The 23461-nt window shown below is 41.3% G+C and overlaps 1 protein-coding gene across 1 annotated transcript in view; it reads right to left on the reverse strand.

The window, feature by feature from the left end:
- Positions 1 to 23461, reverse strand: part of ptprga (protein tyrosine phosphatase receptor type Ga) — a 255305-nt gene that overhangs the window by 26997 nt on the left and 204847 nt on the right. The window contains exons 8-13 of the mRNA XM_046874758.1: positions 19965 to 20145; positions 12529 to 12713; positions 7236 to 7344; positions 7081 to 7130; positions 4943 to 5696; positions 1524 to 1656 (exon numbers count right to left, since the gene is read on the reverse strand). Of these exons, the coding sequence (XP_046730714.1) occupies positions 1524 to 1656; positions 4943 to 5696; positions 7081 to 7130; positions 7236 to 7344; positions 12529 to 12713; positions 19965 to 20145 (1412 nt within the window). The remainder of the gene's footprint in view (positions 1 to 1523; positions 1657 to 4942; positions 5697 to 7080; positions 7131 to 7235; positions 7345 to 12528; positions 12714 to 19964; positions 20146 to 23461) is intronic.

Raw genomic sequence — 23461 nt, forward strand, 5'->3', positions numbered from 1 at the left:
GGAAGTGTGTTTATTCCTCTTTATTTCTAATGAAGGTGCCAAGGGGGAGCAGAAGTCCAAAAAAACTTCAAAATAAAGGGAAAGACTTTCGTGAAGTAGCACAAAAGAGAATAAAAGAAACGCATTTTAAAGAAGCAGTGTGTCATTTCTTTAAGGTGGAAAGCCGATGCAGCAGATGCAGCAAACAGTTCTGTCCCAGATCAACTCTGGAAATCGTTTCTGGGCCAGAAAACAAACAGATTTGCTTCAAATGCACACTTTAAACCTGTGGATGTGATTCCTCACACAGTCAAATGTCAGATGATGTACGGTACTCTCTTTTCTATCACTCTTTATCCTTTCACTTTTTCTCTCTCTCTACCCTCTTCTGTCTCTCTCACTGCCAAACTTTAATCTCTCTCCATCTCAATCTCTCTTTCCTCGCTCTCTCTCCATCATCCATTTGTCTCTTTTCATTTCTCTCTTTCTCTCTCCCATAGATCTGCCCTTCTCTCTCTCTCGCTGTCTTCGCTCAAACTCTCTCTATCCTACATCTTTCTGCCATCACTCACTCTATATCTTCAGGCTCTGTCTCTTACTCCTCTATCCTTCATCTCTGTCACCCTCTCTATCTATCTCATGCTTTGTATCTGTCTTTCCATCTCCTTTATTTTTTCTCTCCACAAACCTCTTTAGGACCCTACTTCACCAAGTCTGAATGAAGGCCACGGCAACAGGTCCTTGGTAACTGCTTCTATGGTCCTTGTGTCACCATGGCGATGTCCTTAAGGGGTAGACCGTGGATCCTCTTCATCTTACTTACAGTCACATGTGGGTTGGAATTTACACACACACACATGCACTCATAACCTGCTCTTATAGTGTGGTAAACGCTCCAAGAGCCTCAAGATGATGAATGATTGGTTCTTAGAACTGGATTCCGAACACAGACACGCGCACACAGCAGAACAGCCAAACAACAGAGGGCCAAAAGTGTAAGAAAGAGAAAGAAAACACAACCAGACACAGTGATTTGTTATCAATCGCCTCATATGGCTCACCTCAAATGCAATCAGTCAGCCGAGACGTGACTGAAGATTTGTTTTCCGTTGAACAAAGCTAAGCTCATGGCTGAATCTGTACGAAGTGGTATCAAAAGGTTTCGAGACTAGTTTTGGTAATACGCCAGCAGATGGCAGCACAAGGCTGCACACACAGTCACAGGGAGCACCGAAATTCATAAATCAGTTACTGCGTCTGCTTTTCTGACCACGTGTGCTCTCTGTCACTGAGCTCTCCTCGCACACGAGTTTCTCCTCAAGATGCTTGACATGCTTTAAAAAAAAGACCACATATTCCGGAAGTGGCAGGAACGCTGGGAGCACTGTAATGCTGTGCAAGGGGACTGTTTGAAGGTAATGGTGTGTAAACGTAGACAAATAAGGTACTTTCTTGTCAACAGAGCTCGTCTCGAAACTTTTTGATACCACTTCATACATTCACATCCACACTCATACTCAATCCTCTCTCTTTCCTTCTCTCACCTCCAGTAGACGAGGACGGCGAGGAGCAGGATGAGGCAGAGGAAGGTCAGAGCAGACACCACTACTAGAGGAATGATCCACTCCATCCTGCCTGACCCGGGAACTGGTCGCATATTGGAGATTACGGTCCGTTCTGAAACATACACACACACACACACACACACACACACACACACACACACACACACAAACACACACAGACCCAGATTAACATTAGTGCACTATTTTTGTGCAGGAAGAAAAATTAGTCACACGGATTTACAAATATCGATCACTAGAAGGTGTTGCAAAAGTATTGGCGCCCTTTAAGTGCTTCTTCTCTGAAGGCCCTTTCTATGGCAACACTCAAACAGATACAGTGACCAGTGTGGCAGCTTGTATTATTCAAATGGTATTTTTGCCCTTCCGCTGTTTTTGTTTTTTGTTTGGACACGGAATGTGCAGCGCGCTAAAAGCTGAACTGATCTACACTGCCGTTGTGTAGAGAATGACGGGAATCATATGTATGGAAATCGCTGATGCTCAGACACTGTCAGAAATTCTCAGTTGTCACAAAGATGCCTTTTACACTCACTCTGTGGGTTTTAATAAATATAATATAATAATTCTCAACCTCCTCATTGTCATATTTATTTATTATATATAATTCTTCATTGTTGCAATTTTTGTAATTTATTTGTACTACAAAAGTCTTCTAGTAAAGTTGCGACCTGTTTGAAATGATCAGTCATGTGGTTACTGTGTGTGTGTGTGTGTGTGTGCGTACTCTGCACTGTTTACTCATGCAACACTGCGCACCACTTTTGCTCTTATAAACACAAGCGCGTGCGTGCGTACACACGCACACACACACACACACACACACACACACCCATCCGTATCCTCTTTTTCTGTTTGTGTCTGCAATCTGAAAAAGAATAATTTAATACTGACTTTGAACCTATCAAACAACAGACAATGATTTCTTATTCTGTCTTTCTCCGATACACGTACGGTCGCGCTATGCAGCTTCTACCCACATGCGCGCACGCGCACACGCACAGACGTAGCCTACCGGAGCTCCAGACTGCAGAATCATTCCTGGAGCCCATGTTAAGGAGTCAGAGGCGACCGTGACGGGCCTGAACAATGCAGAGTTGCAGCTCCCGAAGCTCGTGAGCTCTATAAAAACCTGCTGCTGCTACAGCATTAAGCTCACACTACACTAACATGCTGCTGATGCTGCCTGCTTCCTGCCTCTTTAACCAAAAAACAGGTCTGCTACAAGAGGGGAAAGCACACACACACACACACACACACACACACACACACACACACACACACATATATATATATACATATATATATGTGGCAGAGCCAAACATAACTCCGGTGCCAGAGATCTAAAAATGAAGTTTCTTTTCCTCCCCCATGCAGCTGAGACACTGTTCCCTCTCATTCTCTCTGGACTGCAGAACTAGGCCAGGATTGTGTCTCCCCCAACATACAAAGAGAGAAACGCTTCGAATGAGGGGGACCAAAAAAAAAAGAGGAATGAAAGAGATGTGTTTGAAGGTGATAAGCTGTGGATGTCACTACTGGTTTATGTGCTGTAGGTGTGTGTGAGTTTGTGTGTGAGTGTGTGTGTGTGTGAGAGAGAGAGAGAGAGAGAGAGAGACTGCTGCTCTAGATGCTTATAGTCTCAAAAAATTCAATCCAAAACTCCTGCATAATTAATGTAATAAAAATGCTTTCTTATTTCTTAAACAAAAAAACAAGGAATATGTGAGGATGACGATGCCTCGTTCCTCAGTGTGCTCATGTTTTATCTGCATTGAAAACTGTGTTTACAGCTTGTCTTCCAAGTTCCTGCAACTTTAAAACGACAGTCATCAATAATAACTAAATATATGTACAGAGGTTTTCCAAGACAGGTTCCGGGTATCAATCAAGGATGTCGAGTCCTCGTGCTGTGCGTCAAGTGCAGAAGTTGGCTTCCAAAAACAGACGCATGAGTGCTGCCAGCATTGCTTTAGAGGGTGCAGAAGCGGAAACAACCTGTCCAAAAGCATGAATTACTGCAACCATGTCCTGTGGTCTGACGAGACTAAGATTAAATTGTGTCTTGCCTACAGTTAAGCATGGTGGTGGTTACATCATGGTCTGGGGCTGCATGATGCTGCTGGTACCGGGGAGCTGCGGTTCATTGAGGGAAAACTGGATTCCAACATGTACTATGATATTCTGAAGCAGAACATGACGCCCTCCGTTCAGAAACTGCCGAACTGCGGCTTCTCCAACATATAATTGACCCCAAACACAACACCAAGATGGTGATGGAATGGTCAAGTATGTCTCCAGACCTGAACACTATTGAGCACCTGTGGGGCGTCCTGAAGCAGCTCCGTGATGTCATTATGAAGGAGTGGAAGAGGATCCCAGGAACAACCTGTGCAGCTCTGGTGAATTCCATGCCCAGGAGAATTAAGGCAGTGCTGGATAACAATGGTGCTCACACAAAAAAATGAGACGTTCACTAAGCGTGTACTCACTTTTGTTGCCAGATATTTAGACAAAAATGGCTGTATGTTGAGTTATTTTGAGGGGACAGTAAATCTGTACTGCTGTACAAGCTCCACATTGACTACTTTAAAATATATCAAAGTCTCAATTTCTTTATTATTGTCCCTTGAGAAGATACTAAAATGGTTGCTGAAATGTGAGGGATGTGACCAATAGTTTATATGTAGATTGATTTCTCCTCACTATACGGTTTCTTGAGCATGTTCTCTCAGCACCACTGCTGCTAAGTGAATTTGATGTATAACAACTATACGGATACTGAGGCATGTCCTGACATTCACACAGAATAAAGATTAACATGGCAGAGGTAGAGCTGCATCTTCCTGGAAACTAAACAGGAAAAGAACGTCTGGTTTTATGTAACCTTTTCTTTTTGCCCTAAAAGGCTTGTTTGTGAAAGGCAGAGGCACTTCAGTCAATTTATGACTTGCTGTCTGTCTAAACCAAAGAAATGAAAGCGAACTATCTGTACCATATTGATTTGCTTAGCATCATATATTTTCCACGTTTTATAAATGATCATTTAGCCGTTTATTAAACACAGACATGTTTTTGCCTGGGTCATTTATAGTGCTTTTATGTGCACTTTTCTTTGAGCAAAATGTTATGTCAGTCCCTGAATAATAAATAAAAGGATTTTAAATGGTTTTATAATCTTTTTTATGCTTTGGTCCATTTAATTGCCGGCACTTTATATCCAGCTTCAAATAGTAATAATAAACTTTTTCTTTCTGTCTCCGCTTTTTCATCACCATATTTGGGTTTAACGTTCTGCTTCCTTGTTTCATTAGTTAATGTGCAGATCACTTATCTTCCACTTGATGGCCCTAGTGGCTTCATCCTGATTTCATTCTCACCTGTATGAAAGGAGAAGGGCCATTGACTCCTGTCCCCCATGCTGCCTTTCCCACTATTCGGAGGGACTTCTGGGACCTGAAGCACCACACTGTCATTCCCCGCAATCCCAGACTCTGTGCTGGGGGTCACAGCGGCTTCCTCCTCGTCCTCTGTCCTCTCTGTTTGTGTGTCCTGTGTTACAGTGGATGGCATCACTCTGTCCTCCTTTCTTCCTCCTTTCTCCTTGGCAGTGGAGTCGGGCGCTGTTGTGGGTGGCTTTTGGTCTGCTGAACTGTTCACCTGCGTCTGGACGTCATCTGGGGCGTTCTTCGCGGTTTTGCCCTCCGCTCCTTTATCATCTTCTTCGTCCTTCTCTTCTTCTTCCTCGCCTTCCCTTTCACCCTCCTCACCCTCAGGATTGATGGTGTTCTCACCTCCGGCGTTGTCATCCGATGCTTGGTTCTGGGCGTTTTCCGGGGTGGTGGTGGGAGAAGCCTGTTCTGTGGGTGCAGTAGTCGGTGGAGTTTGGGCCGGGGGGCGGAGACTGGTCCAAGCGGAGCTGGGGAAGGAGGAAATGACACCGCCGCTGAAGCCCAGCCCTGCCAGCAGAGTGCTGGTTACCACGGATGCCACTGTAGCCTGGCTACCGCTGGAAGAAGGTCCAATGCCAGTCGCCATGGAGACGAAAGAAAAAGGCAGGCCTGAAGAGGTCCAGGTGGACGAACCGGAGCTAATGGGAGCCATGTCAGCCGATGAAGCAGGAGACACTGTAGGCTAAGAGAAATGAATACGAGAGGATGAGAGAGTGTGTGTGTGTGTGTGTGTGTATGTGTGTAAGAGACAAGATTAAATGAATTCATATTTGGTATGAATAGAAATAATCGCAACAATATCGTAATAAATTTTGTATCCATTTTTGGGTGAAATATTAGTTGAATTATTATTAAAATGACTTTGGTATCTCACTTGTGCATAGAAAGGTCCTACAGAGATATTCTTTTATTTATTATTCACAGTGCCTGTCAGAAACACCTTTATTTATCATTTTTGAGACACATGCATGTTCCTTTTGCTTATATTCAACAAAAAAGACAAACACACCAGAATTGGAGAGAAGATAAGCTGCCTCACATTTACACTCAAACACTGAGGGAGAAAGTTGATGGTTTGGGGTTGTTTTGGAGCAGGGAAGGTCGGAGACTTATTCCGGGTGAAAGGAAAACTGAACCAACATGACACTGTTTAATACTTTAACACCATGCAATTTCATTTGGAAGAAATTTAATTGGAAACCAACTTCACCATACAACAAGACAATGACTCGAAGCATACGTCCCAACTCTGTGTTTACAGAGCAAACAGTCCTCCGGAGTGATACCTATCATAGAATGGCCTGTCCAGTCACTGCACCCAAATCTTATTGAACTGCTCTGGGATGAACTGGATCACAAGGTCAGAAAGAAATCTCCAACGAGTGAAAAAACCTTTGCCAAGTTGTATAAAAGGTATAGCAAAGTAATTGAAATTAATTTGTACCTATATATTAGTTAAAATAAAGTTTGTTGCACATAAACAAAAGGAACCTGCAAACTTCTGACAGACACTGTGGCAGTACATTTGGACTGGTTTTTCTATGTTATTCACATATTAAATTATTCTTTTTAGAAGACATTTTTATCATATGGTGTTTTTGTGCAGTCTCGATGTATTGAAAAAACATTTCTTTTTTGTAGACAAAAATACACTATAATGGAAGTCTATGGGTGGTTATTATGGCTGTCATTAGGGCTGCCATCAAATGCCTGAGAGCCTGCATTTTTTCTTTCAGTACAGGAAAACATGTCAGAGTGACTGTCTATACCTTCTAGTGCAATGTACAGAGCATAGATAAAAATAATAAATAAACTAAACTGAAACTTAGCTGTTATGTGTTTATAAGGATAAGCATTTCAAGATTATTCTAGATGTAAAAAACACCTCATGATACAATCGGATCGCTTTCATATTATTTGTTCTCAAACTCTCAATTGGAAGACTCAAAATATATCTGTGTGTGTGTGTGTGTGTGTGTGTGTGTGTGTGTGTGTGTGTGTGTGTGTGTGTGTGTGTATGAAACAGGGAAAAAGAGCTGCCACCTGCTGGACAGTGAAGAACCTACCATTCCTGTTTTCACGATCCTCGTCCCTTCAAATATTCTGGTGGTGTTTGCTGTAACGACAAAGCAAACATATGGATGTGACCAATAAATTCTAAGAGCACAAATGTGTGTTTGCGTGTGTGTGTATGTCTGGCTGGCGGTGTGCGTGTATTTACCTCTGAACAACATGCTCTGGCTGAAGTCGCTGCGCTTGTCGTTCAAGCACACTGCCTGGACTCGGAAGAGATACAGCACGTCTGGTGAAACTGGCTTGATAACAGCCTCCTGTAACACACAGACAAACATGCTGGAAATAAGTGCAGCATCGGGCTCTCCTGGGGCTCGGAGGCAGAGCAGGGGAGCACTTCCTGTAAGAGGAGTGTGTGATGTGAGCGTGTTATCTTCACAAAGGCACGGGGTGCGTTTGATTCACAACACAAAGGGAGGATAGAAACAACAAGCTAACATCCACACAGCCTTTTACTATTTTATCAAAACTATTTTCACCCCGTATGTTCTTTAAAGAGGTGTTGAAAGCCAGGCAGCATTTGGATGGCTGCACTGCACCCCAGAAGGAAAAAATACCTGCTTTGGTTTGGATCATCAGTGACAACTTCAGGTCTTCCTGTGTTTACATGGGTTAGAGTGAAAGATCTCGAGTGGCCTGCTATAGAGCAGTACTAAACTCAACACCTTGATGAATGTGAACACTGACTGCACCCCAGGCCTCCTCACTTACATCAGTACCTGACTTTATTAACACCCTTGTGGCTGAATGTGCACAAATCTCCTCAAACAAAATGTAGTGGAACATCTCACTAGGAGAGTGGAGGTTATCGTTCAATTCAATTCAATTTTATTCAATTCATTTTAACTCAGAGTTAAAGTTATAAAGTTGTATAAAAGAATGTATACGTTTAGTGCCTATAAGTTTGTTTCTTATGATTTTAACTTTATCCCTAATGAGCAAGCCATGGCATGAAAAACTCCCGTAGACGACATGAGAGGAAAGCTTGAGAAGACCCAGAGTCAAATAGGGAACCAATCCTCATCTGAATGGCACCGATTGTCTATTCATTACAGTTCTATCATTGTGGAGGTGTACTGTTCACAACAGCAAATGTAGACTAACTCTGACACGGGATGTTCACCAATGGTCGCACTTACGATCAGGTGTTCCCCAAACTTTTGTCGATATAGTGTGTGTAGGCATGCGGTAGAAATCAGCCCGTGAAATAGCATTTTTCTGAAATGTTTAGCTCTTTCTCTTGAGTTCAGGAGTCTTTATCACATATCACTAGTGCTTTCCTTCCATCTTTCTCTCTCGCTTCATGTAACCTTCATTGTCCCTAAGGCCTGTAAGCTTCACTGAGTGGGAAAGAGAGATTAAGAGCGAGAAAGAGAGAGATAGAGCTGGCCCCACGCTGGGTGGGCCGTTCATTTATACACCCAGTCATTTCAGGGAAATTAACTCATATTTTTAGCAAACCTGAACAGGGAAATGCTGATTTACAAACCACACACTGTGCGTGTACACGGTGTCATTTGTATTATTTAATATGAAAAAAAGTGTCGTGAATTGAGACAAAATTAAAAGATAGAGATAAAGATCCAGAATAAAAAGATTAAAATAAATGAGCTCATCGGCCACAATGACTAGTAATAGAGTATAATTTGAGTTTATGAGCAATATAGAGAGCAACAAATTTTACTAGAAAATGCAAATGAGCTCTAATGTAAATCTATTTAGAGCCAAATAATAAGAGTGATATCACGCAGCCCTTTTCGCATGTTACATTTCTAGGGAATTCCAGCAATATGGATGAGACCTATGAGCTAATATTGACTTGTTAATACAAGTTGCCTGGACAAGCTTAGCTTTAGTGCAAATGTTTGCTTATCTAGTCATGTGACCTTTAAGGAAGAACACAGATCAGAGTTCAAACGTAAGGGTTATAGGGTCATATGACAGGTACACAGCAGATTATCAGTCTACATAGCATGAATAAAAAAAAGAAATGAACAAAAATAAGATTGTTGGTATATTCTGGACTTTTTAGTATGATGTTACTTTAGAATTTTTGGGCGGAGTCTCCAGTCCAACATTCAAAACAGCCCTCTTTCTGATGTCTTTCTAACGAGACATTCTTGTTATAACAAGCCATATAACAGGATCTAATTTGTTTGAGAAAACATTTTGGGTAAAGGAATGAAATTTCATACTGTAGTTATAGAGGATTATTTGCCTACAGCTGCCCAGCAACCTCTTTTCCTTCTTCATGCAGTCTCCCTGCTCCAAACCACACCTACACTAACACTTCACTGCTCATCATGTAGAAGCAGTGACCACAAGCGTACCTGCATCACACCACCGTGTGAGGATTCACACCTCATCCTGAATTTTATATCAAGCCAATTCTGTTCTATTCCAGTCCTGCACGATTTAATACCGCTAAAGAGGCTCTTTTTTTTACCCCCTTGTAAAATCAGTTTATCCACCTCATACGATGGTGCTGGAAAAGCCGTCAGATCTTGAGTGGATTGTTCGTTGATTTGGTCGAAGTTTTTTTTTTCCCGCCTTCATAAAGCCACAGCGGTCCCTAATGTGACCCAGATAACTGCAGTGTCTTGGGAGGAAATTGAGAATAAAAATGGAAATGAAGCTCTGAAAAGAAAAGAGAGAGAGAGAGAGAGAGAGAGAGAGAGAGAGAAAGAGGGAGTGAGAGCAGCTGAGAAAGGCTGAGAGAAACAGAGAGGTAAAGCAACAGAAGGGATGTGGATCGTGGGCAGATGTGGATGGGGAGAAGGTCTCCGTGGCGCTTGTGATTTTATTACCGATCACGCAGAGGAAAGCTTAAGAAAGAAAAGAAAGAAAACATCCCTACCTCTCGTCACCCAGGAGCAGGGAATTGGCAATCGCGTCCCCTCATTAATCCCCCCCTCCCACTTTTTTAACTGCTACATAATAAAACCACGTGCAAAATCTGGACCGTCTACTTGAGTGCTCCGAGGCTTGTGAATACTGCATTAGTATTTCCAAAAGCAGAACATGGAGGTCGGGTGCTCCTGCCGAGACCCCTTCCTCGCTAATGTCCAGAAATGCACTGGATAATCTGCAGCTGGACTGATTGAAGCTTTTTAGCTCTACAGACGAGATGGAGTACGCGCCATTGGATAATTATGGCGGCATCCAAATGACTACAGGTGTGGCCGCAGGTGTGAGCGGGTTATTGTGTATGTGCCTAATGCGCTACTTCAAAGATAACGGCGACGGAGAAGAGCGGCATGAATACTGTATTAGCGCCTGAATGCCTATAAGGTCTGCATTATTCTAATTTATTCTACAGCAGCGCCGAATGTAAGATTAATGGCATCAAAGCGGAGTGGCTCAGCATAAGCAGCATTAAGTCATTGATCTGTGGTACAGTTGGAAGATATAATGTACACGTACATGAGATTAATACGCAAATGCACCTGCACACCCACACCCACACCCACACCCACTGTGTATAGGCAACACGAACAACTGCAAAAAAGCAGAACTTGGCAAGCTTGGCTTGAGCACCTTGTGTTCCTGAAGCTCTCTTCTAAAATGAAATCATGCCAAAAAGAAGAAAGTAAAGTGAATTCGAAACTGGCAAATGATTTAATCAAATGAAGACTTCCAAGGCTGCTCCCCCCCCCCAACTTCTATTTCCTGAACAGAAATAGTTTTTTTTTTTCTTGCACACATCTCAATAACAAATGACGTTTTAGTGTTTTTAAAATCTCAGAAAAGAAAAAAAAATTTAATAATGGCAGCATTTTTGGCTATTTGAAATTCATTATTAAAGTTGAGCTCTCACAGATAGGTTTATTGAGATTTTCACCTGAAATCTGCCACACACACACACACACACACACCCACACCCACACACACACACACACACACACACACACACACACATACACATCTGCCAAGTTCTTCTCGGCTGTTACACATATACATACACATGAAACGCTGCTCACTGATGGTAACCAAACGCTTCGGTCACTTTTTCATTCATATTCAGTGAAGTCAAACATCAGCGCACAGGATTTCTGGATCCGATCAAGACTGCAGACATGCTAAAAAATGTGTCCACTGAATGTGACCACGTAACCTGAAAATAATGGAGAGGGACCGAGTTCTTAAATCACACAATTATTTACTCCAGCTCAATTAGGATTTTATTCTTTATCACATGTTTCTTTGCATGAGTTTGGATGTGGCAACCTAGCAGATGTTAGCTAGTTACTCTTACAGCAGTAGACATGTTTGTTTAATACAATCGTGGCTTCAATGCCTCAATTGGGGTAAATTTCAATAGCCGTATACAGAACGGTGGTGGACAGTAACAAAGTAAAATTAATTTGTTACTGTACAGTAAGTAGCTTTTTCATGTATCTGTACTTGGTGGTATTCGCGGTTCAGCGTCAGTTCAACAGCAAGCAGAACATTCAGAGAGGAATAAAGGATGGAAGAAACTCAAGACCACCCGTGGCCTTATTTGCATTATTTTTATGACATAGTTAAAAAGAAGGTTGTGGGGATCATGATAATTTGAATAGATATCAATCAGTGTTTGACTCATTAATATGAACATTAATAGATTGTTGTATTAAGAGTAACAGAGTCTTTTTACAGTCTTGTGAGAAAAATTATAATACATTTAAATTTATAATAAATCATTATAGTCATGATAAATCATAGTACTTTGAATACTTAAGAACATTTGAAGGAAATTCTTTTGTACTTTTACTCAAGTGAAAGTTATTCTTTTACTCGAGTCATATTTTACTTACTGTATCTCTGCTCCAACACAAGTACATGGCTTGTGTATTTCGTACACCACTGATCCAGAGGTCAAAACGGTGGCATTAACAACAGAAACAAACATCCCTGGACTCCTTCGAACGAAATAATACCCTCACTACCTGAGCACACTGCTCTTAATTCTTAGCACATAAACAAAGAATTCAATCTATGCTAGACTTTTGGCCAGACCCCCTTTGACAAGATTGTATATCAGTATGCTTTTGCTGGTAAAAATAACTGTGAAATGAAGAATGATCCGAGTGTGGAGTGAGTTATATTCTGCAATATGCACCCTTGTGGAGTCACATTACACTTTTCCAGGTCCTCGGTAATATTTTCCTCATTTTACATTCGACTGGCGAATAAACAGACGCATTTCTAATGTGACAGAAATGAAATTAAATGCGTACAGGAACGCTCCTAATTCATCGTAACTGCACGGATCGGTAATGCACGTTCTCACGCGCCGCATTTTAATTCATTCAGGTGTATAATCGCTTTTGCAACGCGAGTGTGTGATGGTGGTGGTGGGGGGGATTTTTTTTTACCTTTGTCCAATTAACCATTACTGACAATTTTATTTGTAGAGGATTTTTTTTTTATTATTTAGTTGTTTGACACTGTGGACTCACCAGTTTTTGATCACTTCCTTTGAAGTACGTCTCCTCGTACTCCTCGTCGTTTCGGGTCCAGCTGTATGAGATGAGGTAGCTGATGATGGGCGGGTCATAGATAATCTCGGGCCGGGACCATCGCACCACCAGGGCTGTTTTATTCAGAGGCTGAACTTGCATGTTGATGGGAGCACTGCTGCAGGCTGTACGAGAGAGAGAGAGAGAGAGAGAGAGAGAGAGAGAGAGAGAGAGAAAGAGAGAGAGATAGAGAAAGAGAGAGAGAGAGGAGAGTTTAATAATGACTGCTTTGATTAGGACATGACCGTCTATTTGCTGCTTTGAATGACAAAGAGATGAACGCAGGATGCACGATGGAACGGCTCTAGTGAGAGATATGGAGAAATCGAGAGTGTTGTAATTGTGCGAGGGTGAGTCATGGCTCCCCATGGCCTCACTGTGCATAATATAATCCACAAACTCATATATACCTGCCTGCAGGTCATTCATACTGCCAGTACGTGTGTTGTTTTGTGTGTTTTTGTGTTCTCTCTTAAACACGGATAAACAACAGTAAATGAGCACGAGAGAGACAAAGAGACAAAACGGCGTACGTTCGTGTGAGATGCATACGGTGATTATTGCTTCATCCGAGAAGATAAAGCGCAAATTACATGAGAAAATGTAAAAACACCGGCAACTCTTCTCTCCTACGGCTCTCAATAGGTTTTGCTGTGAGCTGTGTGTGTTGTTTTTTTTTTTATCTATATACGCCATTCTTTTAATGGAAAAAAGAAAATAGCACAGTGTAAACATTAAAGCATTACTGCTGACATATCCACAATCTACCATCAACCCTGTAAGATATTCGGTTCTCGACTCATACTTGCGCGTTTCATTTGGAACATTGAATATATTGTTATTGTTTGTTTGTTGATGGTCAATGAGCCTTTGATCACCGTCTTTAGTTCTGGAACAAATTTGCAGTGATGTGTTTCTGAGTGAAGCTCTGTGACTAACGTGTTTTTTCACCGTTATCATGCACAAGAGCTATATTTACCTGACACTGGCACCCCATGGGAGCTGGATAATTACATTTCTCCAAATCAGTCAAATCCATTTGTCTCGGCCTTCTCTAACTTTTTCTGAATCACACACTCAAGGGAAAAAACTAAACAAAATAACGTCTGCTCTCTTTCACTGGGACTGACAGGCAGAGGCCACACCTCCAACTGTGAGACTGACAGGCAGAGGCCAAACCTCTGTCACTGGGACTGACAAGCAGAGGCCACACCTTCATTACTGGGACTACAGGTACAGAGGTCACAACCTCATCAGTGGGACTGACAGGCACAGGCCAAACTTTCAACACTGGAACTCACAAACAATGGTCACATCTCCTTTACACCTCCATCAGTGGGACTAACTGGCAGTGGCCACACCTCCATCACGGGGACTGACAGAGAGAGGCCACGCCTCCATCACGGGGACTAACAGAGAGAGGCCACACCTCCATCACTGGGACTGACAGAGAGAGGCCACAACTCCATCACGGGGACTGACAGAGAGAGGCCACACCTCCATCACAGGGACTAACAGAGAGAGGCCACACCTCCATCACTGGGACTGACAGGATCAGGCCAAACATCCATCACTGGGACTGACAGGCAGGGGCCACACCTCCATCACTGGGATTGGCAGGCAGGGGCCACACCTCCTTTACTGGGACCGACAGACACAGAGGCCTCCAGCAGTCATATATAGTTAACTGAAACTGAAAACAAAGACCACACCTCCTGCAGTGACTCAGAAAGGCAGAAAGGCCACTGACAGGGTTCATTGGGACTGACACGCACAAATGTCATGCCTCGTTGGGACAGACATTCACAGGCCACTCCTTTTTCTCTCAGACGGACAGACACAGGCCGTATACCTTCTTCTCTGAGACTGATTAAAGGCCTTGCCTACTTTTCTAGTCCTGGCACACCTTTCATTAGTCTCAGCAACATTTTCCATTTGGACTGACAGGCACTGTGGCCCCACCTTCAGTTAGATAGACGTATACAGACACCTGGATCCATTCAGTACCCAATTCCTCTTAGCTAGACAAACAATGGAGATTCTTTTGGCTGTAAAGACACAAGATTTTGAGGAATCGTTACACTTTAATTTAAATGAGACCTTATAGCTTATATTGATATGCGATTTTCGGATTAAAAACTGAGCCAAGTGACATCAACGTGGTCTACAATTACTAACTGTAGCCCATGTGCTGCTCTACACAATGTCTCTGCCTCTTTCTAAACCCCACAATAACACTGAACTAAATAAGAGGCCAGTGAAAATAACACTGCTATGTCTGGTATTTTTTTTTTTACTCTCCCACTATTATCTTCTCCGAGTCTAGCTCCCATAAACCTCCTCACTAAGTGTCCAGTAGATGGCTCTGTTTGACCAGAGTGCCCACTCGTTCCTTTTTCTCTCTTTCTCTTTCTCCCTTTGTGGATTGCGTCATGCCTTCCCCAAACCTTGCTCGTCTCCATGCTGCCCCTCCTCTGACCAGCTCTCTCAGATCACCATGGCCACCTTCTACACAAATACACACACAGATCTTATTCCTCCCTGCTTCCAATGAACCCACCACTCACCTACACACACATCCACACACGCACACATATTCCCCCCACACACATCCACACGCTCACCTACAGCCACAGGGGAACCACTGCATGCAAAACGATGCTAATTAAACTAATTCTACTGATACTTGTAATGTTGAAGAGGCTCCTATTACCAGCGCTAATGGAGAAGAGGGCTAATAAATATGCAGGCACAATCGCGCACTATAATGCCTATGGTAATGCGTGAGATGACTTTCATTCGTAACATGCCTCAGTGGCCATGATCCACCCACCCACCCACCCACACACACACACACACACACAAATCTATGACCTAGGTGCATCTTCAGCGTGTATTAGTAAAACAGTACACATCGCTCTCCTGTGGCCGGGCACAATAAAGGCAAAGCCATGTTGCAAACGCTAACATCAAATACACGTCCTGCTACACCTAGAAACGTTAATGCTAACGCTAATCGAAGATCATTAATGTTAATACAGAACGGAGCCTATCTGAGAAAGAATGTCTCGAAGCAAGCGAGCTCATTATGAGAGCTTCAGTAGCTAGTGAGCTATGAAAGAATTAAACTAGTAAAATCAGAAAAGATTGACTTTAGCAGATAATAGAGAAAGGAAGGGAAAGTTCCAAATGTTCCAGCTCAGGACATTTGTTTGAGTAAACTTCCTGTGCTTTAGCTCACATCTATTGAAAAGAGTGCATGCTTGTATTTACATAGAGAAAAAATGCCATTTATATGCCTTTATGTACTTAATAAAGCAATACTGGACAGTGACATGCAGTGCACCATGCTAGCAGTAATGGTCTGTGTTAGTTGCAATAACATTCTGAGGTAAAACAGTCAAGTAAAGATGTTATTAATAGAGTAAGAATTAATACACTAATTCAATAATGACTAAATGTGTATTCGAAGCATTAAGTGACACATTATGAGCTGAATCCAGTCATAAGGTAAGTCACGAATATGAGCACAAACGAGCAGTAAAATAAAAATATTCGTTTGGCTCAAAAGGCATTTTGTGTCTGTGTGTCTTCCATTTGGAATAATAAAGACGGAAATTGTTTTTACATCGCATACTCATATAAATCTAAATCTCGGCTGTACTCTTAGTAATAATGTTATGTCAGAAAAGCCAGGTTTCCTGACACAATAATGTAATTTAATGCTCGCTTGCCAGGGTGGATATTACACTTAAAGAACCTTTTCTTTTCCAATATCAAAAGTAAAGACAATTCAGGAATACCAGAGGCACTGGGAGAAGATGCAATAACACCTCATATATTTATAATATATATTTATTAGCCTAGTTGCTATTTTCATTTTGGTGCTCTGAGGGTTTTTTTTGGAGCCAAACAGCTTATAGTGTGACACTTCCTGTTTGAAGATGTGCTCTAATTTGATTGTACGACGGAAAAAAATGAAGAGATTAGCATATTAGGTGGTAGCATATGGTTCTGTATATATGTAACATCGAGCTTTAATCTGTTTTAGCGCGGTATTATAAACCAAATCTTGTTCGAAAAAAGAAAACATGCCACACAGCAAAAGCAAGAGCGTCGGCCTGGTGTGCTAGCAGGTTAGCTAACAAACACACAACATGTGTTTTGACCACTGGGATTTATGAAGGCTTTACTCTGAGCACAAACAAGGCTCCTTTCCTAATCCCAAAAAAACCCTGCTGTAAACTGGGTCTGTGTGTGGACGTCCTGGTGCTCTAATTCGGTGTATTTAGGAGGAAACGAGCATCCTCAGGCTGATTAGTGTGTGTGTGTGTGTGTGTGTGTGTGTGTGTGTGTGTGGCGTGATAGTTGATGTTTCGAGTTGCTCTAACCGACTGAACTACAGACCCTTATAGTAATAGATAAAGACAGTAGGCAATAGTGTGGAAAAAACTGGGCCTAAACAAGTGGATGCACATATACAAACACACACATGCGCACACACACACACACACACACACACACACACACACACACAGCAGTAGAGTGGATAGTAACACAGTCAGCAACAATAAGAACTAGAGAAACACCGGTTAGCATGTCGGTCCCCTTAGATTTATTTTTGATCCTGTTTTTTGTCCTGTGGATTGGGGTGCATGGTGAGAAAGCAGCACTCTTAGGAGACAAGCAAAAATACATTTAATTTAAAAAAGGCTATTCCTGACCCTGCGGATATTTGACTCTAGTAGAGTCGTAGAAGATTAATGTGTGTGTGTGTGTGCGTTAGTGTGTGTTGGGGTGCAAAAAAGCAAAAGGAAAAAACGCAGACGCTAATACAGTACTGAAATATAGATCGGAGTGAAAATGCAGCCAATTAGCAAAGGCCTTGAGGAAGTGATGCAAAGTGACCACAAAAGAAGTGGAGATCATTAGCATGCTGAACAAATAGAAAGAGAGAAAGGCAGGGGATGTACTTTTATTGTAGTGCTATAGAGTTTTTTAAAACAAAGTGGTCAGTGTTTAACAACCTTTTTCATATGGTCGTTGAGGCTCGAGGTTGATTTTGGAGTGGATCCTGTTTCACTTTTATTCCTGTTTGGATATTGGCTTCGATCGGTGTTTCACTATTTGCATTTTTCCATAAACTTAATCTGTATATATAATAAATGTTGAAAAAATATGGAATTAATATTTAATACATTCGTCATTGTGGTGTACAGCTGTGAATATGAGAGTCTGATATCGAACTGCTCCATTAGGAGACCCTGTGATAAATGCAGTAAGATGTAAACTAGCTCGCTAGCTCACTGCGATGGCAAGAGTCAACTTTTCACATTCCAAACTCTTGCACATTCAAAGATCCTGAAATGTTTCTGTGAAAGCAAAGATGCGGAGATTTGACAGTCCATTTTTGGTAGCTCTACGGCGTTAAACAGTGTATTATTTTACATATATTATTCATAACAATGTAAAATAACATGTTCAGGGATATTTTTCAAAGTGAAAGTTTTCACTTCTGCAGCCTTATTCGGGTTTAATAACATTGTGTGCTGGTGTCGCCGTTTTAATAAAATCTTGTCAGTTTGTGGGAGTTGAGGCATCCAAAAGTGCCAATTGCTAGAAGGGCGGACAAGCATAACGATTTCAGAGAATTTTAGTATAAGATTTAAGCTGAAATATCACTTCAGTAGTCGTAACTAGAAGTGTGTGGTTATCAGACAAGGCCTATACACTGCAAGCCAATGCCCCATGACCACACGCTACCCCTCTGCTTACTCATCTGATGATATGCTTTGACACATAGCATGAGCGGTCCACCCGCGCCTCCAGCTCTCCCTTGATACGCCTCCGTATATCCCTTCTTTACACCACCTGCTTCTGAACTCCCACCCCTTCGTACTGTCGCCCCCGTTCTTCCAGAATCGCGTCCAAAATGTTTTTTTGACATGCTGCCAAGATGAAACAATCACACGTCGAGGATAAAATAAAGCTCCTTTGCTTTTGTTCCTGTATTATTTCTGAGCACTGAAAATTAATTCGGAGTCTGATTAGAGCTTGGAGGTTGCTCCAGGCTATGTTGGTATGTTTGGTGGGATTTTAGAACGTGTCGTGGAAACGTCTGTGTGAAAACGGATGACGAGGTGGGAAAAAAATTGAGCTTTGAGTTGAGTTCAATGACATGAGGTCATGACCCCTCAAACTTTGATTAGCCTGAATTTGCACTGGAAGAAAAACGAAAATAGTAATGAATCGCATGAAATCAGATGTAAAGAGAACGAGAACTTAAAGCGATATTTAATTAACCTCCAAACTTATCTTTAATGTTCATATCATTCCTATTTCACTAGAGATTCATTTTTCGACCGTCACATTAGCCGGAACTGATTCGACGAATTAGGCTAAAAACATGCTGAAGTGCTCGTTTAAAAACAGAGGGGGACATGAATCATAACACAGCAAGAAATGGGGAAGGGGAAAAAAAATACAGTGCGTTTGAGGTGATGGACGGAGGAGCCGTGAGGGACTAAGCTATCGTTATCTCGCCATGAAGCGCCTGCAAGCGGAGAAAACGTGAGCTAACTACAAAGAACATGGACGCTCCTGTGAACCATATGCACATGCAGAGTCTGTGTCTATCATGTGCTCTATTGCTTTATTCCCATTTATGTTATATCGATGTGTGTGTGTATACATATATATATGTATACACACACACACACACACCATTCTTTTTTATACCTATTTATAAGGTATAAAGGTGTGTGTTTACACAAACATGTGCATGCTTGTACACACCTCACCATGTTTATATTCTGTGGTGCATGTAGCATCATTACTAGTAACATCATTACTTATTATTAGTGAATGCAACTGTATGCATGTGTGTCTGTGTGTGGGATAGAGAGAGAGAGAGAGAGAGAGAGAGAGAGAGAGAGAGAGAGAGAGAGAGAGAGAGAGAAACAGAGAGAGAGGGTGTGTGTGTGTGTGTGTGTGTGTGTGTGTGTGTGTGTATGTGTGTAGGTAGCATATGGCGTGTTGTTATGCACTCCATCTTAACCCAGCCTCCTCTCTCCTCCCTGCATGACAGCAGTACACTCTCGCAGGAAAGGCACTGGACTGCAGCTTTTCAAGGGCAATGTGCCCGTGCACACACACACACACACACACACACACACACACCCTTGTCATTGAGAAAGAGTTTGCTATTGGTACCCAAACAAAGTCATGGACATTGAAATGCATGCATTGAGATATATATATATATATATATATATATATATATATATATATATATATATATATATATATATATATATATATATATATATATACATACACACACACACACACACACACACACACACACACACACACACCTTTGGAGGACTCTGTGCCATAGGGGTCTGTCAGATAGGACTGCCAGGCGTCTTTGACGGCAGATTTGTACACTTCCCGGTTGTCCAGGCTCTGCAGTGGGCGAACGTTATTGCGTAGGTACTCCACTGACTTCACATGGTCCTGCTGCTCGGTGGTGAAGATGGAGTAGAACGCCTCCAGCTGCGTCACCGAGACAAATACAGAGAGATGTTTGTCAATACAGTACAAAAAAACTTCACCAAGGCTATGTTTACCTAAAGAAAAGAAATTCTTGGCTGAATAAGTTTTTGCTAAGTTCTGAAATCTGCTTTATATACATTCACACATGCAAAGAGAAACATGCTTCCTCTCAGAGTGCTTCAGAACAGTAGCTTCAGAATGTCAGAGAGCACATAACATTATAACATCAAGTGCAGCTCGTATGCTAAAGAGGGAAAAAAACTCATCTTTGAGTACATCACATAATTCAACCCCCGGCGTAGAATAGCGCCTCTTGTGAGGATTATTCAGTCAATCTGCCGATTATTTCAAACCTTTTTTGAGGGTTTTGTCACAGGAACTAAGCGGAAGATTAAAAAACCCGCATTTGCAATGATCCAAAAGTATGCGCCGAGGACTTGCGTTGACATTACAGTGTGTGTGTTTGTGTTCTTTATTTAATTCAATCTGCTCTGAAATATTATTTCTGCATCCATTTTCACAATTAATTTAAGACAATTCAAGAGCTTTGCTGCCCACTGGAACATACTGCACAGAACAAGTATTTAAGAAGTAAAAACTCAAAGCCATTGGTGTCGACATGGACACCTTTTCCTCCAACAAGTCTAGTCTGTCTTGTTCCTAAGTTGCTGAAATATCTATAATATATACTCAAATAGAGGGGACGTAATTGAAGAAAAAAACTTGCTTTTGCTGTGAACTTGTCTTGTCAATTGCAAAATGTAATCAGGTCATCTGATGATTACAATATTAAAGCCATATATAAATCCTACAACAATTCATTTATTTATTCATTCATACCTTCATTCATCGATTTGCGTTACACCCAATTCTTTTTATATTACACCTTTTAAAAAAGTATTTCCCAGAAGGGTTTATGAGCCTGAGATGAAAATACATCCATTGTCCATCCATTTATACACTAATTCACACCTAGAGCCAATTTACTGAAACTAAAGAACGACCCCGCTGACACATGCAGAACTCTTCCCAGACCCTAAACGGTAAAGTTTTACCCAGAGATCCTGGAGCTATGAGGCAGCAATAATCCTCAGTGTGTCACTCCAATCACAATCAGACATAAAATATCCACCGTGTACCTCCGTTCATACGCTCACACCAAAAACTCTAAGTTCAGGATTAAACCAGAGGTCCTGGAGCTTACAAGGCAGCAATGATCCCCAGTGTGCCACTCCAATTATAATCAGTGTTGGGTAAATGACTCTGAAAATGTAATTATAACGTTTGAGTTATTGCGGTATAACCTGATTGATTTTGGATTTATTACACAAACTTGATATTAATACTTTTTTATTACCAAACATAAAAGTGTCCCTTTACAAGCACGGCCGAAAGTCGATTAGCATGCACGCGTCTGTTTAAAAGAGCCGCATCCTCACATAACAGATGATTGAGAATTATGGATCCGGGTCTTAGAAATGACGAGGGCACTGAGGGCCAAAAAAGAGGCACAAACCGTGTTTTCAAGTTTCCACTACTCATGAGATGGAAAGTGTGGGCTTTGCAATTTGCTACGTTTCACCTGAATGTTTCACAAATGGTATGAGAAGAAAAAGAAGAAAAAAATCATTCTGTATGTGTTTTCATTAAGTATTTTTTTTTTTTTTAGGTAGTGTGCACTGCATGAAGAGTAATCATCACTACAATACACTTGCTAATAAATCGTTACTATGAACCCTTTCAATGAAGAGAATAAAAAGCTCCAAAGACCAAAACAGGAGATATATCATTAACAGCTGTAATGAGAGCTATCAAGCAGTTTATGAACACACTCTGTAAATTAAGAATTAATAGACCATGATTAAAAAAATGTTAGCAAGTAATCCATAGAAAGATAACAGTAATCTGATTATCACACTGCACCTGGTGTAATGTTTCTAACCACACTGCAAAAAGGACAGAAAAATCTAATCACATTTGTATTGCATTTGTTATATTATAATATTATATAAATATACACAATATGGACAAATGTTTGTGGACACCTGACTATAAGATTGTTATGTGCCTTTGGAACATCCCATTCACATTTAGTCCTCATAAGCTTTTATAATAACATCCAACCTTCTCTTCTGGGAAGATGCTCGACAAGATTTTGGAGATTTGTGATCATTCAGGTACAAAGGTATTAGTAAAGTCAGGTAGTGATGTAGGTGAGGTGAGGAGGCCTGCAGTCAGTGTTCACATTCATCCCAAAGGTGTTCGATAGGGTTTGAGCTTTAGAGCATTTCACTCATGATCACCAATGTAAAGCATATTTTCATGGAGTTTGCTTTGTACACAGGGGCATGGTCATGCTGGAACAGGTTCAGGTCCCCCAGTTAAAGTGAAAAGTGAGGAGAAGATTTCATGCTTCCTCATCCAAAAACATTCTATACTGTGTGCCTCCAAATTTGTGGGAACAGGTTGAGGAAAGAACTACATATGGCTGAAAAACGACATGTCACCCAATACTATATATATGTGTAAGTGTGTGTATGTACTGTTTATATATATATATATATATATATATATATATATATATATATATATATATATATATATATATATATATATATATATATTTTAAGCACTTATTTGTAGAAAAATGCAAAATTATCTGCCAAATGAAAAAAAAAATACTCATCTTAAGCTGAAAACGAGTCCAGAAACAGGTATAATCTTATATTCGGTTTATTGTAAATGTATAATAAAAACACTACATAAGTATGACAATATTAAAGATATTTTCATTCGCCATGCTTACGTTTTGCATTTCAGAGGCCGCAAATCGGTCGTGTAATCGGTCATGTAAACCGAGCAGTGCCATTGACATTTAATGTAACTATAATGTATAATGTAACATATAGTGTGTGTGTGTGTGTGTGTGTGTGTGTGTGTGAGAGAGAGAGAGAAAGAGAGATAGAAAGAAAGTGAGACAGAGAGAGGCATATGATATCTAGAAAATACAGCTATATCAGCACAACAGACATCTGTGTGTGTGTGTGTGTGTGTGTGTGTGTGTGTGTTTGAGTGTGTGTGTGTGTGTGTGTATGTACCAGTGCTTGTAAGCACTGCCCTCTAACAGGCCTCCAGAGACTGAATAGATATATAGATCAGATGAATCTCAGCCTGGGATTTATTCTCGCTAAATCCCCTTCCTTCCATCCTATTTACTCATTTTGCACTCGTTTCCTAAACAGCTCTTCTCTCGTGAAGACCGAGCGAGTCGGAGAGCAGGTGTGAAAGAAAAGCACGGCCAGGTGGGGCGCCACAT

The sequence above is a fragment of the Silurus meridionalis genome, chromosome 19 (assembly GCF_014805685.1).
Source record: "Silurus meridionalis isolate SWU-2019-XX chromosome 19, ASM1480568v1, whole genome shotgun sequence".
Taxonomy (NCBI): Eukaryota; Metazoa; Chordata; class Actinopteri; order Siluriformes; family Siluridae; genus Silurus; species Silurus meridionalis.